The sequence below is a fragment of the Tursiops truncatus genome, chromosome 6 (assembly GCF_011762595.2).
Source record: "Tursiops truncatus isolate mTurTru1 chromosome 6, mTurTru1.mat.Y, whole genome shotgun sequence".
Taxonomy (NCBI): domain Eukaryota; kingdom Metazoa; phylum Chordata; class Mammalia; order Artiodactyla; family Delphinidae; genus Tursiops; species Tursiops truncatus.
In genome coordinates, this window is record NC_047039.1 from 93,021,549 (window position 1) to 93,036,766 (window position 15,218).

At 37.3% G+C, this 15,218-nt stretch overlaps 1 protein-coding gene across 5 annotated transcripts in view; it reads left to right on the forward strand.

Annotated features, from left to right (window-relative positions):
- MUSK (muscle associated receptor tyrosine kinase) overlaps nucleotides 1–13,911 on the forward strand; it is a 91,944-nt gene extending 78,033 nt beyond the window's left edge. For 2 of the 5 annotated variants that reach the window (XM_019946372.3, XM_019946374.3), the window contains 6 exons: nucleotides 995–1,258; nucleotides 5,180–5,355; nucleotides 9,661–9,862; nucleotides 10,372–10,563; nucleotides 11,737–11,885; nucleotides 13,083–13,911. In XM_019946372.3, coding sequence (XP_019801931.1) covers nucleotides 995–1,258; nucleotides 5,180–5,355; nucleotides 9,661–9,862; nucleotides 10,372–10,563; nucleotides 11,737–11,885; nucleotides 13,083–13,765 — 1,666 coding nt within the window. In that variant the 3' untranslated portion in view covers nucleotides 13,766–13,911. Of the gene's footprint in view, nucleotides 1–994; nucleotides 1,259–5,179; nucleotides 5,356–6,027; nucleotides 6,052–9,660; nucleotides 9,863–10,371; nucleotides 10,564–11,736; nucleotides 11,886–13,082 lie in introns of all 5 variants that reach the window. The other 3 variants (XM_019946375.3, XM_019946376.3, XM_019946373.3) reach the window with 2 other exon arrangements.
- Nucleotides 13,912–15,218: the final 1,307 nt, after the last annotated feature.

The window sequence follows — 15,218 nt, forward strand, 5'->3', positions numbered from 1 at the left end:
GAGTGCAACTTGAATTTGCTGTCATTGTTAATGAGATATCTGATGGAAGGCATAAGGATATATTGAGACCATTACAGTGCCTGCACATAATAAGTGCTCAATAAACATCTGTCAGGTGAGTATAGGAGTTATTATAATTCCCAGCATTGCATTAAGGAAGCAGTGGATATGTGGAGGGAGTACCAGCTGCGTTTTCCATTTTTCTTATTGTCCTCTTCAATTGTTATAGCAGATTAGCTTTTAATCTTATTGCTGTGCTAACACTTATATTACCCATGAACACACAATAACCTGGGTTCAGGATAATTACTTACATCACTTTACAGATTAGAACACTGTCAGAGGCCAGATGACTCTCCCCAAGACATGTGGTAAGAAAATAGCAAAAGTGAAGATGCTACTTAGCTCCTCTGAGAGCCATAACCAATGCTTTCTCCTTCCTGTGTGGCTTTCTTCTTATTCTTTAATGGAATGCTGGGAAGATGTGTGAGTGAGAGGATCTGATGTTTGGAAGATGTGCCACAAAATTCAAATCATTAATTATCATAACGTTTAAATAAACTATGTTCATCAAGCTGCAAGCTCTTTGGATCAGAGCAATTACTACGTTCAGTCACTTATTAATCATGATGATGAATATATTTTTTAGATGTATATACTTGCTATGTACGCTTATATGTAACAAATGTGGAGTTAAATTTTATTTATGATGGAAACAATAAAAATTCTCCCATCCATTCTGGCCTTGAGCGTTTCCAAAGCTTTCCACATCCGTTATCACATTTGATCCTCTTCATAGCCCTCTGGAGTAGCTAGAGGTAATATAATTGCTGCTGGAAATGAAGACAATATTCAGATGGAACGTTTCAACCAATTTGCTGGTGCAGTCTTCTATTTCTGTGATGCAGATGTGGAAATGGAAAACAAACAAAAAGGCAGATGGAATGCTAAGAAATAGCATGTGATCAGGAATGTTTTTCACTGCTTCTTTCAGTAAACCACAGAAAGATGACAAAGGCTACTGCGCCGAGTACAGAGGGGAGGTGTGTAATGCTGTCCTGGCAAAAGATGCTCTTGTTTTCTTCAACAACTCCTACGCAGACCCTGAGGAGACCCAAGAACTACTGGTCCACACTGCCTGGATTGAACTGAAAGCAGTGAGCCCATTCTGCCGGCCAGCTGCTGAAGCTTTACTGTGTAACCACATCTTCCAAGAATGTAACCCTGGGGTGGCACCTACTCCTACACCCATTTGCAGGTAAACTTTACAAAATAAATAAATGGGGAAATTCTGTTTGTCTGTCTGCCAACAGGAAAAGTTTTCAAAAGAGGAAGTTGTTAGGTGTAAGAGTAAAGGCAAAAGCTGGCTTTTGTCCAAAATATAAGGTAATTAATTGGACAAAATTCCTACCATGTGAATCACTGGTGATACCCTATTATACAAGGGCTCTAAGTTAGAAAATGTCATAAAAGGTATAATATTCTATTACATTTGTTATTGTTCACATTATTATCATATTCATAAACATCCCTGCTTTCTAGGAAGTGAAAAACAAAATCCCAAACTAATATGGACCTCATTAGTAAGCCAAGATAGAGAAAATAAAGACTACATATCCAGTATTTCAGCATTATTAGCCAATAAATATGAGATCTTGGTGAGCATGTCAGAACATTAAAATACATTCCACCCAATATTCTAATTTACGTACTGACACTCTTGTGTCATGGCGGGTGGAAGGAGTAGAAACAGTTATAAAACAGATATTTCTTGAAAACCCCCTACTCTTTAAACACTGACATTTATAAACCCACTTTCAATAGAATTATCTTTGCCTTTATTTACTTCTTGTGTAGAAAAGACAGGAATCAATGTAGCTTTTGAGCTAAATGGAACAAAGTTCAAATACTGTTTTGTACTGGTTTCTAGATGCACTGACACATGTCCTCAGCTAAACTTCAGTTTCCTCGTCTGCAATAGAGCTGAGAGGATTAAAGGATAAATTGTACCCAGGGTATATATTAGAAACTGGATGGATACTGTTTGCTTTTCAAGAAAACACATGAAGACTACCAACACAGCACATTTCCAACTGTTTTGATAAAACCAGGAACTATTTAAATATTGAAATAGTTTTAAGGCATTCTATTTAGTATAAAAGGACTACAGAGGTCATTAAAATAGAGTGCTCCATTCTTCAACTTACTGCAAATTTTGAGGGTTTGGAGACATTTTAAGACTAATATAGGGACTTCCCTGGCGGTCCAGTGGTTAAGACTTCACCTTCCAATGCAGGGGGTGCGGGTTCGATCCCTGGTCAGAGAGCTAAGATCCCACGTGCCTTGCAGCCCAAAAACCAAAACATAAAACACAAGCAACATTGTAACAAATCCAATAAAAACTTAAAAAATGGTCCACATCAAAAAAAATCTTAAAAAAAAATTACTTAAGACATAATTTGTTGTTTCTTCACTTAAGATTATATTTTCATCAGACATGACATCTAAGTATCTTTTGAGGAACAATGAGAATTAAAATTGAATTGTATCTTCATATGCTAGCACAAAATAAATTTATTGAGTAATTTCCCAACATTTATGCCCTAGACCAGTTTAAATGCATAGGCCACAGATGTTCTTTCTCAAGATTGAAAATAATTTAACTTTTTTGTTTTTTTAGAAAAAAATCCCATTGACTGAGATTTCAAATTTATTAGAATAGCATAGTTAATTAACTCTTAAATCTGTGAGCCATTTGTAGTGTACTTAAATGTTTTCTTAATTCCAGCTGTTATTTAAACAAGTATTTTTAAAAATTTATTTATTTATTTATTTTTGGCTGCATTGGGTCTTCATTGCTGTGCGCAGGCTTTCTCTAGTTGTGGCGAGAGGGGGCTACTCTTTGTTGTGGTGCGTGGGCTTCTCATTGCGGTGGCTTCTCTTGTCGTGGAGCATGGGCTCTAGGCATGCAGGCTTCAGTAGTTGTGGCATGCAGGCTCAGTAGTTGTGGTGCACAGACTTAGTTGCTCCGCAGCATGTGGGATCTTGCTCGACCAGGGCTCGAACCTGTGTCCCCTGCATTTGCAGACAGATTCTTCACCACTGTGTCACCAGGGAAGTCCCTGAGTATTTTTTTTAATCTGAAAATTGTTTCTATTTTTTTAATCCTTGTAAACAATTTATTCACATTGGGGTTGAAAAATATAGTCTAGAAATTTTCACATTTTTATACTTCATTAAGGTTTTCTTTTCTCTTATATATAATCAATAATTGTTTAAAAAATTAGACATTTAGAAAGACTTGGGAGTAGATTTCTTTTCATTATTTTCTTTCCTATAAGTAATATAAAAAGAATGGATAATATGATTTCATCATCAGACTTATGTCCTTTTTATTTTAAGAATTTTTCTTATAGGATATCTCTGAGTATTTTTCTATTTTTTTATGTGCTCTAGTTTCTTGTTGGGAAACACTGTTATTTGTACTTTGAATTTCTTGCTTGCTTCTCCCTCTCAGTTATCTCCTTACTCACTATTTTCATCTTTCTTTCTGCATTCAGTTAGAACTTCTAAAGTTTTCCCCTATTATTTGTTCAATATCTTGCTGTGCCATTTCTTTCTCAATGAAGATTTCACTTGTTTCAGTGAAACAGTTGTTTTCACTTCTTTGTGGTCTTTATTTTCTTCAGTCACTACCATGTTTAACTTAACCTAGTTTTCACTCTATTTTCCATTTCATCTTGATTTTTTTTCCCCGTGAAAAACGCTTCTGTAGAGGCCATGCTTCAGTGCATGCAATGAAAACAAAACAATTTTTTAAATTCTCTAACGTGTCTTTTCCATGTATAATAAAAAATAATTTTCCCAGGTATTTGCTTTCTCCACATAATGTGGGCTAAAAAGTTCTTTCATATGTCCCATATTGCTTTTGCACAGTTTAACTATAACATCTGAATGCAGAAAGATTTGCTTATATGACCCAAGGATGGGACCAGGCATAAGAAGAAGCAAGCCAAACAATGTTTCTCCAGTTCTTCAGAGTCTCAGAAGCCTGAAAGCCCCATTGTTCCCTCTTCCTTTGCAGACATATTAAGAATCTACATCCCATCATTGTACTCATGACTCCCATTATATCCCATCACATTAGTATGCACAGCCCTTTCATTCTGCACATGCTCAGTTGGTCCATATTGGCAAGTGGTTGCCTGGGAAGGCAGGAGTGTAGGCATGAGTAGTAAAAAATATATATACATGTATATATAACTACACATACACACGAATGTACACACTCACACAAAATTTCCTCCTCTTTTATACTTCATATATTGAATGAATGACATTACTATTATTATCCTTAATTTCTTTAATTATCTTTAATTTCCTCTTATTATGAATCCCAAATATCTTAATTTGGAACTAACTTGATTTTTCCTATGTAGTCTATCCTATTTCCTATAAGATAAACTTGAACAATTATTAATCCACAAAATTCTAATTAGTCCAACTAGTCTACCTAATCTTTCTTCAGCCTTTTCACTCAGTACAACACAGAGATGAACATTGCAGCTTCATACTCACACAGACCTTACTCTAGCTTTCTCAGATGAAAGCACACACAGCAATGAGATAGGACTCAGCTTCTCCAAGGGTAGGGCTGGGTAAGGACTCCCAAGCCCTCCTATAACCTTTCAGGAAGGTGATACTATTCTGTTTTAGGGAACAAAGCACACAGAGACACGGACTGTGTTCCTCAGGCCCTGCCCATTAGCCCTGAGATTACAGAAAAACCTCCCAGGCTGGAAACTGCTTGACAATGATCTTTTAAAGCTCTGCGTACCTTGTTTCTGTACCTTTGTAGTTACTTTAATATGAAGTTAAGAGAAAACATATCTGGGATTCCTAATCCATTACCTTTGGAACTTGAACGTTCTTTTCCCCAGTAGCATTAGTGATGTTTTTAAAACAAAACAAGACAGCATTTCATCTCCTGGGATAATATACTATATATTTCATAACTTCTCACATTATTTACAATAAAAGGATCTTTACAAAAACACTTTTGCAAGAACAAACAGTGTACTGTGATGATGTTTTGAAAATATGGGATTTAGGCTCCACCACCAATTTGGCTTCAACGTGCTATGATTCATCAAATTTTGTTCTCCCTAAATTATTTTAGAGAATACTGCCTGGCAGTAAAGGAGCTCTTCTGTGCAAAAGAATGGCTAGCGGTGGAAGAAAAGACCCACAGGGGACTCTACAGATCTGGGATACATCTGCTCTCCATGCCGGACTGCAACAAACTCCCCAGCATGCACTGGGACCCCATGGCCTGTACCAGACTGCCATATTTAGGTAACAGAGTTCTCTCGAGACTTTGGAGGTTCAGAGAAATTTACTATTTTGAGGAAACTAAGGTGTGAATTTAAATCTCCTAATATTTCTAGGCATTTCCAATATTTTTTGAGTTCTGCCTTCCTTCCATACCCAATAACAGAATCCTATTGCTATCCTAATTGCACCGGTTAACATAAGGATTTATTCCATTTGTTCTAAAAGAAATTAAAGAGCACTTTTCGCTGCTGCTTGAGATCTTACCTTACTTCATAAGCAGATCTTATGAGAGCTCATAACATTTTATTGAATGTGCAGAGAAATGGCTAAGAAACAGTTCATATTTTGTCAGAGGAGTGGAATAAAAGCATAAAAATCCTCTTTCTTACCCAAGGAAGCAGATTTTTCAGCATGCAAAAATAAGCCATATGTTTGCAAATGCTGATCTCACAAAACAAAGCTGAATGGCTGCATGTTGCTTTAATGAACTTCATCTGTAAGGAACTATGTGGTGAGCCCTAACAGCTGTTTTAATTTCAAAGATGCAATCCTTTCGCATTCGAATGCGAAGAATGTTTTCCCATTGTATATTAAAAAGCTGAAAGAGAACTTGCATTTCTTAGCACTCTCTCACAGAACACAGGAGCTATCTGGATGTTCACTTAAAACAAATTTTTATCCTTTCCCCTTCAGATTATAAAAAAGAAAACCTAACAAGTAAGTAATTCTGTTTGTGCCCTTGAAACGTTATGTGTATGTAACTGGATTCATGCATGCGTATTTACACCCGTATTTCATGATGTCCAGAACGGGATGTACGGTCCCTCTCAAAGTCTTTTCACTATACTCACCCAGGGTAGAATATGAAGGAAGATCATCAGAGATCCCAGTTTATAGCTTCTAATTAGGCCATGGAGAGCACCATATTTAGTGAATGATGCAAATCCCATCTCCTACCTCAAGGTTACTAAGTTGCTTTATCCCCTCCATGGCTATAAAGTAAGCCAATTTAAAATATCACCTTTTGATTTTGCATTCATGATTTTTGTATCATCCAATAGTATAAAGTTTACAGGGTCAAATCAAATGGTTTTAAAAGGGTGATCTCAAAATCTCTAGGAAAGAATTCAAGAAGGTTGCTTGAAAAGGGGTGTCCTAGAAACTAACGTGTATCAGATGGTACGTTAAGCCTATCAGAATGCAGAAATCTTCAGAATGAAATTAGAAATTTTTTTCATGTCGACTAACTTCCTCTGATTTTCATGTTCAAGGCTCAAATCATATTCATTTCTTGGGCTAGATATTCCAGGCCTAATTGTTTCTGCACTTGGCTAAGTGCTAGGACTTGATTTTACCAGCTTACTTAAAGGACTAAGACTTAGAATATTGAAAGAATGCTACTGGTCACAACTGAATCACTCAGAGCTAGGAAACAAGAACAGCTTTGGAAAACCCTAAAAACCTATTATTCTGGAAGCCCGTCAAATTGTCATTCCCAACTTGAAAGAATGAAAAAGAAATGTTTCAATTCTTTGTCACAGAAGCAACCAAAGTTAACTTTGATTGGACTCTTAATTGATGACTGTGATGTTTGTTATCCTTTGATTGTTTACTCATTCATCCATTCACGCATTCATTGAGGGTTTACTGTATGAAAGGTGCTGACCTTCAATCCTAGATTAGACAGAAATAAGACACACAAAAGCATCCAGATTTCTGCCTTCTACACTGATTATAAGAAATTGCGAGCAGCATAGATTAGCTAAATCATTTTATGAAATCTTTGCTATATGTAAGAAAATGAACTCCAGATGTCATAAACTGATCATTTCATCTGACCATACGGTGAGGAATGTCTAAAAATATGTTCCCTGAGTTAAATACAATTATCAAAGAAATTGGCTTTAGCTCTTCAGGTAGGTCGATCGTTGAACAGAGAAGTCAACCTTATTAGGTAGACTGTCTCATATTCTGTGGGAGTGTGTAAAGCCCTCAAATATTTCTTGGAGAGTCTCTTGAATTCTGAGTAAACTCTAAAGGATATTACCCGTTCACTTTGAAGGGTGATGGAAGATTTCTTTTAATCATTAGTTTATCTTTTGGGTATTTCCTTCTTGCTTCCCTTCTCCCTGTCTTTTAATGATTGCTCCTACTTTCATATTAGCATTAAGTTTAGCTCTCCAATTTAAGCCCCCCTCCCCACTCATCTTGGATTGATTTTTTTAAATCTTCGAATGACTCAGTCCACAGAAAGTCAGAGCAGCTTTCAAACCATCACAGCGGAGCCTGGGAAGTCTGTTACATCCACCACTGCTGTGATGCTTGATGAGAAATGCTGTCATTGGTCCTGCACAAATGTTTTACTGCTGTGCTAATATTCTTCTAGTTCCAGGTGCCTGCTTGAGTCACAGGGGTAACCAAACTTGGTCTCCACAGGCTTCAAAACCACTTGCTTAGCCACTGGTGCTCAGGGCATAATCACTGCTTCCATGCCTAGACTAAGAAGTCATACGTAGGCACCCCTTATAATCTCTGCTTTTACGTGTCCTATTTCAAATGGCTTCAGGTATCCCTGCAATGAAAGTTTTCCTTTGACTCTGTGACGTGTTATAATAATATAGTTCCTTCTATGAAATCTTTGACTATATTGCAGTCAATTTCTAATATTTCATTTAGCATCTTCTAAATCTATGCTCTATAATCTGCACTTTTGTGCTAACACTGTCAGGTTGTGATATTAGTATTATAATAGCTTGCTAAAACAATCTGAAAGATTTTTCTCTTACTGGAATATATTATAAAACTGTGAAAATTGTATCTCTTCCAATACTGAAAGAATATAACCATAATTCTATAATGACTTAAACTTCCTGGTTATGGCTAGTTTCAGACTTTCTGATTCTTCAAATTTGGTAATTAATGTGCTCCTACCATTTCCCTTAAGATTTTAAAAATGTAACTCCATAGTTATATATCATTTCATTTTTATTGACCTTTGAGTCTATTGTTAAAATGACTCTATCATTCCTAATTTTGTATGTTTGTGCCTTTCTTTTCATTTTAAAATTAAAATGTCACTGATTAGACTACCTTGTAAATATTTATCAGAAAAACTATTGACCTATTTTTAAATTCTATCATTTGTGTTATGTGTATTCTAACGTATTAATTTCTGCTTGTACATGGCTCTTACTATATCACCTGTTTTCCTTTGTTTTCTGTAGATTTTGTTTCTTTTCCAAAGTCTTGAATTAAATATCTAGTTCATTCACTTCATTCATTTTATCTAATGGAAGAAGATAATGCTATGAGTTTATCACTGAACACATCTTTGGCCAAATCTCATCAACACTGCTAGGAAGTTACTTTGTCATCTGTAACTATGGCTACTTTCTACTCTTTGATTGAAAGGTTATTAAAATGTTTCTTTTTTGAATGTCTTATTGGATTTTAATCTATTATTAATTGCATTTTGATCAAAGAATAGATCTGCATAATTTCTTCTTTTGAAATTTACTGAGATTCATCTTTGTGACCTGACAAAAAAGACCGTGTCTGTCAGTATCCCACAAATATTTGAAAATAAGGTTTATTCTGTCTTTTTAGGGTACAAAGTTCATTCTTCACTATTAAGACATTCTTGTTGATTATATTATTAAAATATTCTGTATCCATGTTTTTGTCTTTACTCAGTCACTAAAAGGATTTAAAATATAATTCATAATGTTGTTTTAATAGATATACAATGGACGTTGCACCCTACAAACAGAGGGACATTAGTATGACATCTTTTGGTTTCCAGCGGTAATGCAGATTTTAACTTATTTGTATATTGCATTGACCTTTTTAATAGGAATTTGACAGGAGTTCAATTAGATGAACTAAATTCCTCATTTCTGTCCTACTATTTCCATTTTCCATGTTCTTCCATTTAATTCTGTTTGTAAATCAACAAACCTCAGCTTTAGATAATCCTGACTTCAATTTCATAAAAATATTTTATTTAGTAACTTAACAATGTCCATGATTGTTGTCAGGTCATAAAAACTATGATGAGTGTAAAGACACTAGCCCAGGATTTGCATTTGTCTTGGAAAAAGTATTTCCTTTCTCTGAGTCTCATCTTTAAAGTTCTATGATTCTGTAAGCTGGATTTACTTACAACTAGACTTCACTGGATTCTTACAATTGCGCTTTATAGATATATAACCAGGGAGAACCTGATACATTAGAACATAATCTTAAATTTAGTTTCCTGATTGCCTGAATACGAACGTTGCTGCTTAAAAGTTTAAGAATGAGTGAAAGTCTGTTGTTGACTTACAGCATTCCCACCAATGACGTCCTCAAAGCCGAGTGTGGACATTCCAAACGTGCCTCCCTCTTCCCTGTCTTCCTCCTCTGTCTCACCTACATACTCCATGACTGTAATAATCTCCATCATGTCCAGCTTTGCCATATTCGTGCTTCTTACCGTAACCACTCTTTATTGCTGCCGAAGACGAAAACAATGGAAAAATAAGAAAAGGTGAGATTCTAGTTTAAGTGAACCACGTGTAGTAACATTTTTAAAACCTTTACGTATTTGGTATTGAAGCTGGAGACGGGAGGAGGGGTATATATAACACTGCCACTTCCTTTATGACAGCCATTGCCTTGCTTTAACGGTAAGCAGCCCCACCATGATCTTTAAAAATGTCAGTGACTTGTTGCATAGGATCACATGTCCTAAGGTTAGTTTTTCACAGCAGATGGAATCTAAACCACGGTTTGGAAGAATATGGCCGTTCCTGCTTGCTGTCGCCCCCTCAGCCCCACTGCCACTATCAGATTGGATAGTGACACAATTGCTGAAAAAAAGAATGTAACTTTAGGCTCCAAACCAAATTCTTCGTGGCTCTAAAATGGAAGGATCTTTGGTGAACTTAGCATAATTTGTTTCCTCCTAAACACCATGTCTCTTTAGAACCTAAGTCTGAGTACAAAGCTCTCACCTGGTCCTCAGCTCATTATTGATCCTACCTGTCTTACCTGCAGAGAATCAGCGGCTGTAACCCTCACTACTCTTCCTTCTGAGCTCCTGCTAGACAGACTTCATCCCAACCCCATGTACCAGAGGATGCCACTTCTTTTGAATCCCAAATTGCTCAGCCTGGAGTATCCCAGGAATAACATTGAATATGTGAGAGATATTGGAGAGGGAGCATTTGGAAGGGTCTTTCAAGCAAGGTAAAGTTGCCCACGTTAAAAAAAAAAAAAAAAAACTACCAACTGAAATACGTTGTGTCTGAAAAATTACCAGATATTAACTTGATTCTATGTAATGTGTATAATAGTTATTATCAAATTAGTTCATTCTTCACATCATTCACCTTATTTTTATTGAGTACTGTACTTTGAATCTTGATACTTTTCCCCCTCTGCTGGAAAATAGGGTTGTGTATATGGAGAGAATCTTTATAAAGTGTTCTGATGATAAGCAATTAGCAAAGTTTAATCATATTTTCTTTTCGGAAGAGAATTTCGTTGTACATTTTAAATAATCATTTCTCACATTGCTTTTAGTAAATCCTTCTAAAATCTCTTCCATTTTCCATTGCTATAGTCTCCACTTCACTTAATGTTTACTTTGAAATAGTGTTTCAGTTTAAGAACTCAAAGCCTGACATGTATGGATATTAAATAGATGTTCACAGAATGGCAAGACAGAAAAAGGAAAAAAAAATTATGCAAAAATGTCAGCCAACAATGAGCTCAAAAAAATGAGTATGTATGAGGGCCAATGCTAGCCCAGTTAATGTCTTTGTGTGAGTTGGAATAAAATATCCTCTCTGCATGGATGTAGCCCCACAGACACACAGCTGGGCCACAGAGTGTGGACTTGGTTTTAATCACCAACTGTTACTTTGGCCTGTTGCTCTTGGGCAGGATGCAACCTTACTTCTACTCATAGTGGCCCTGGTATGGGGGTTACATGATTAATGAAAATCTCACACAAATACTTATTGGGAAACAAAAAATACGCAAGGCACCCTTTTAGGCTCTTTGGGGATATAAAGATGAATAAGTCATGGTCCCTGCCTTCCAGGAATTTATGTTCTGGCCAGAGATTAAGGGGTTAGGATGGTAATGATAATCCCATTGGATTTGGGCACTTTGGGTTTTCTGTTATTAATAAATAATGCATTTTTCAAACAATCTATGTTGAAAATAACCCCAGTGATTTTTATTCATTGGAGCCAAGGAACTTTAAGCGTGACCTGCCATTGGCATCTTACTTTGGTTCTGTGGCTCTGGGAAAGGCTGCATGAGTGTGGGGATGTGTATACATGGGTAGTTATCATGTGACTCTGTGTAATCTTCCTGATCTTTGATTTCTTGCTAAATAAATGTATCTCTCAGGGCTCCAGGCTTACTTCCCTATGAACCTTTCACAATGGTGGCAGTGAAGATGCTCAAAGAAGAAGCCTCAGCAGATATGCAAGCAGACTTTCAGAGGGAGGCAGCCCTCATGGCAGAATTTGATAATCCTAACATTGTGAAACTCTTAGGTATGAAAATATAAGTGAAGAAATGTATTGCATCAGAAAACAGAGGCTTGCCAAGTTTTTTCTCCTTCATACTTCACTTACGTTTTTTCTTTCATTCCTTGATCAGAGAGATGTCTCTGTTCCTCCCCATAGAATATATTTTGTACTAGGGAGTAGACTATTTCATTAAATCACCTAAATTCAAAAAAATTGAAGTTTTAAAAAACTTCTCAGAGAAATATTTTATCATTTCATTAATTCTTTTACCAATTTTGTATTTAAATTTTTAATTTAATTTATATAGTACATATAAATATACAGATTGCTAAAGTCCCTGGAATTAAAAACTAACACCAAAATAAACAAGCCAAGACAATAGTATTCTCATTTCTCTTCCTTTTTGAACAGACTTCTAACTTTTGCCTGAAAAAAAAATAGTTAATGATCTATTTTTATGCTGATATGAAATTGTGACCATCTGATCTAATATTTCAAGTTGTCCATTTCCCTCTCAAATACAGCAAGATTTTAAAATTAACAAATGTCTTCCTGGCGCTAAATCTAAGACTCTTTATGTTAACATTTTGTTTCTTTCTGGAATGAACACTGTAAATTTACCTACATGTTTTACTGCAGTAACCTGAATACTTCATCTAAGATCCTGGATTGTTTCTGTGCTCCTTTCCAAATTTCATACAACAGCTTCCTTATCATCCTTCTTCGGAAAGGAAGCAGAAAGACAGAGCAATTGCATTACATACTCAAAGCAAACATCCACTCATAAATTCATTCACCCAATATTTATGGAGTACTTGCTCGCCAGACACACGGTAGGTGTGTGGAATTTAAAGAAGACTTAAGATATAATCTCTAGTTTAAAGGGCTAAAATGTTGGGAAGAAACCTCAGCTAAATGGATGATCATAACAGGCAGGTAGATAGGATGCAGGATTAAGGATAAAGAATGACGGAAGGAAAATCTGATCCTGGAAAGGTCAGGAGCTGAAGCACCCCATGAGGAGTGATAGATCAGTTGAATCTTAAAAGATAAATAGGAGACGTTTACACAAAGAAAGGGGGTCAGAGTTCGACTATGATGCCCTCAACAGAAAACCAAGCCACCACATTTTCTGATCTGGTCATTTGCTTTCGTACAATTTTTTCCCACGTGTCACTTTAGAAACGCAACCTCTAACAGGAGGCCTTGTTTTGGTTCTAGGCGTGTGTGCGGTGGGGAAGCCCATGTGCCTGCTCTTTGAATACATGGCCTACGGGGACCTCAATGAGTTCCTCCGCAGCATGTCCCCTCACCCCGGACGCAGCCTCAGTCCCAGCGACCTGACCCGCGGGGCGCAGGCCTCCAGCCCCGGCCCGCCGCCCCTTTCCTGTGCCGAGCAGCTGTGCATCGCCAGGCAGGTGGCCGCCGGCATGGCTTACCTCTCCGAACGCAAGTTTGTCCACCGGGATTTGGCCACCAGGAACTGCCTTGTGGGTGAGAATATGGTGGTGAAAATCGCCGACTTTGGCCTCTCTAGAAACATCTACTCGGCTGACTACTACAAGGCCAACGAAAACGACGCCATCCCCATCCGTTGGATGCCCCCGGAGTCCATCTTCTACAACCGCTATACCACGGAGTCTGACGTGTGGGCCTACGGGGTGCTCCTGTGGGAGATCTTCTCCTACGGCCTGCAGCCCTACTACGGGATGGCCCACGAGGAGGTCATCTGCTACGTGCGGGACGGCAACATCCTCTCCTGCCCAGAGAACTGCCCCCTGGAACTGTACAATCTGATGCGTCTGTGTTGGAGCGAGCTGCCTGCAGACAGGCCCAGTTTCACCAGCATCCACCGAATCCTGGAACGCATGTGCGAGCGGGCAGAGGGGAGTGTGGGTGTCTGAGGTCGAAGATGGGCAGGTAGAACTCTCCAGTCTCCTCTCGGACTCTAGGAGCCTGCGGAGTCCAACACCAGAGGCCCAAGGAGACCCAGATAGGAAATAATAGTAGCAGGCATGGGTACCATGCTGTTTGTTTCTCAGAAAAAAAAAGACAGGGCAGAACTCCTGGGGTGGGTGGAAAGTGGGTGATGGGAAAGGCAGGGGAGGAAAAATGTCAGATAATTGGAGATAACTACTCTTCCTCATGGGGAAAGTTTGTATTATAGACTGTACAGGAAAGCATGTCATCCTGTTCAGTTCCTGAATTAGCTGGCAGCAGAGTAAGACTCTGCTGTATTAAATTTTGATACAAAACGCAGCTGAGAACTCCATTTTTAATGGAGTTCATTCTCCTCCATTAGGAAAGTAGCGTATCTTCCTGTAAGAAGTTTAGCTCAAGCACAGAAAACTACAAAGAAGGGAAAACCATTTATCGTCTCCTCACCCAAAGACGGGTGTTGGTTTTTTATTCAATATTTCTTGAGTTTAACGCACACTTTTATATTTGTTCGTATTCTACAGAGTTGTGGCTTACTTTATTGATAGAAGGTTTCCAAGGAATAAAATGATAAATCAGCAAGGCTATATTCTTATTGTGATAAGAAATAAGTTCCCTTTTTTGTCTTTGTGTTTCTTCTTTAGAAGTTTTTCCTTTGTGTGCACTTGTCATGAATTTACTCTGCTTATTTTATTCCTACATTTTCTTTTCTGAAAAAAATCTTTTGTGGCTAATTAATTTACCTTTTTCTTTGAAAGTTTTTTTGGTACTTTTTCTTTGCTCTTATCTTTATTTCTTCCTTTTTTCAGAACTCGGTTCTTTTTTGGTTATTTTTTCTTTTTATTTCATCCATACAACGAACACCCTGGCAGAAATAATAACTTTCTAAATAACATTGTGGGCTATTACGTATATACCTTTTGCAAAGTATTACCATTTTCTTCTGCACTTGCTTTTGAAGCCACACATTTTAAAGTTGTCATCCATTAATTCTATTGCCACAGTCTATTAAATCTCTTTATAAAGCATAGTTTATAATATGGGATTCTGCAAGATGCTCTTGTGGCTCTGAGTTATTTCAAACCTGATGTTTGTGCATTCTGACATTTTTTTCCTTCTAGAAACCAGTTTGATAGGCAGTAGCATTAACGCAGGGCTGCTTATCAACTTTCTGCATGACTGTTCACCTATCTTGTTACATCTTATGATTCTTACAAAGAAAAAAAAAACCCCTCAGGAAGTCAGGTTCTTGGTGCACAAGATTTCTCAGTGGTGCCCACACAATACAGCTTTATCTGAGGCCAACACGGATGATGTGAGTCTCTCCTGATATAGTATGAACCCAAATTCTCCCGAAAAGTAAATAAACAGGGAAGAGAAAATAGCAGTCTACCCTATATCAGCTTACTTTCATTCAAC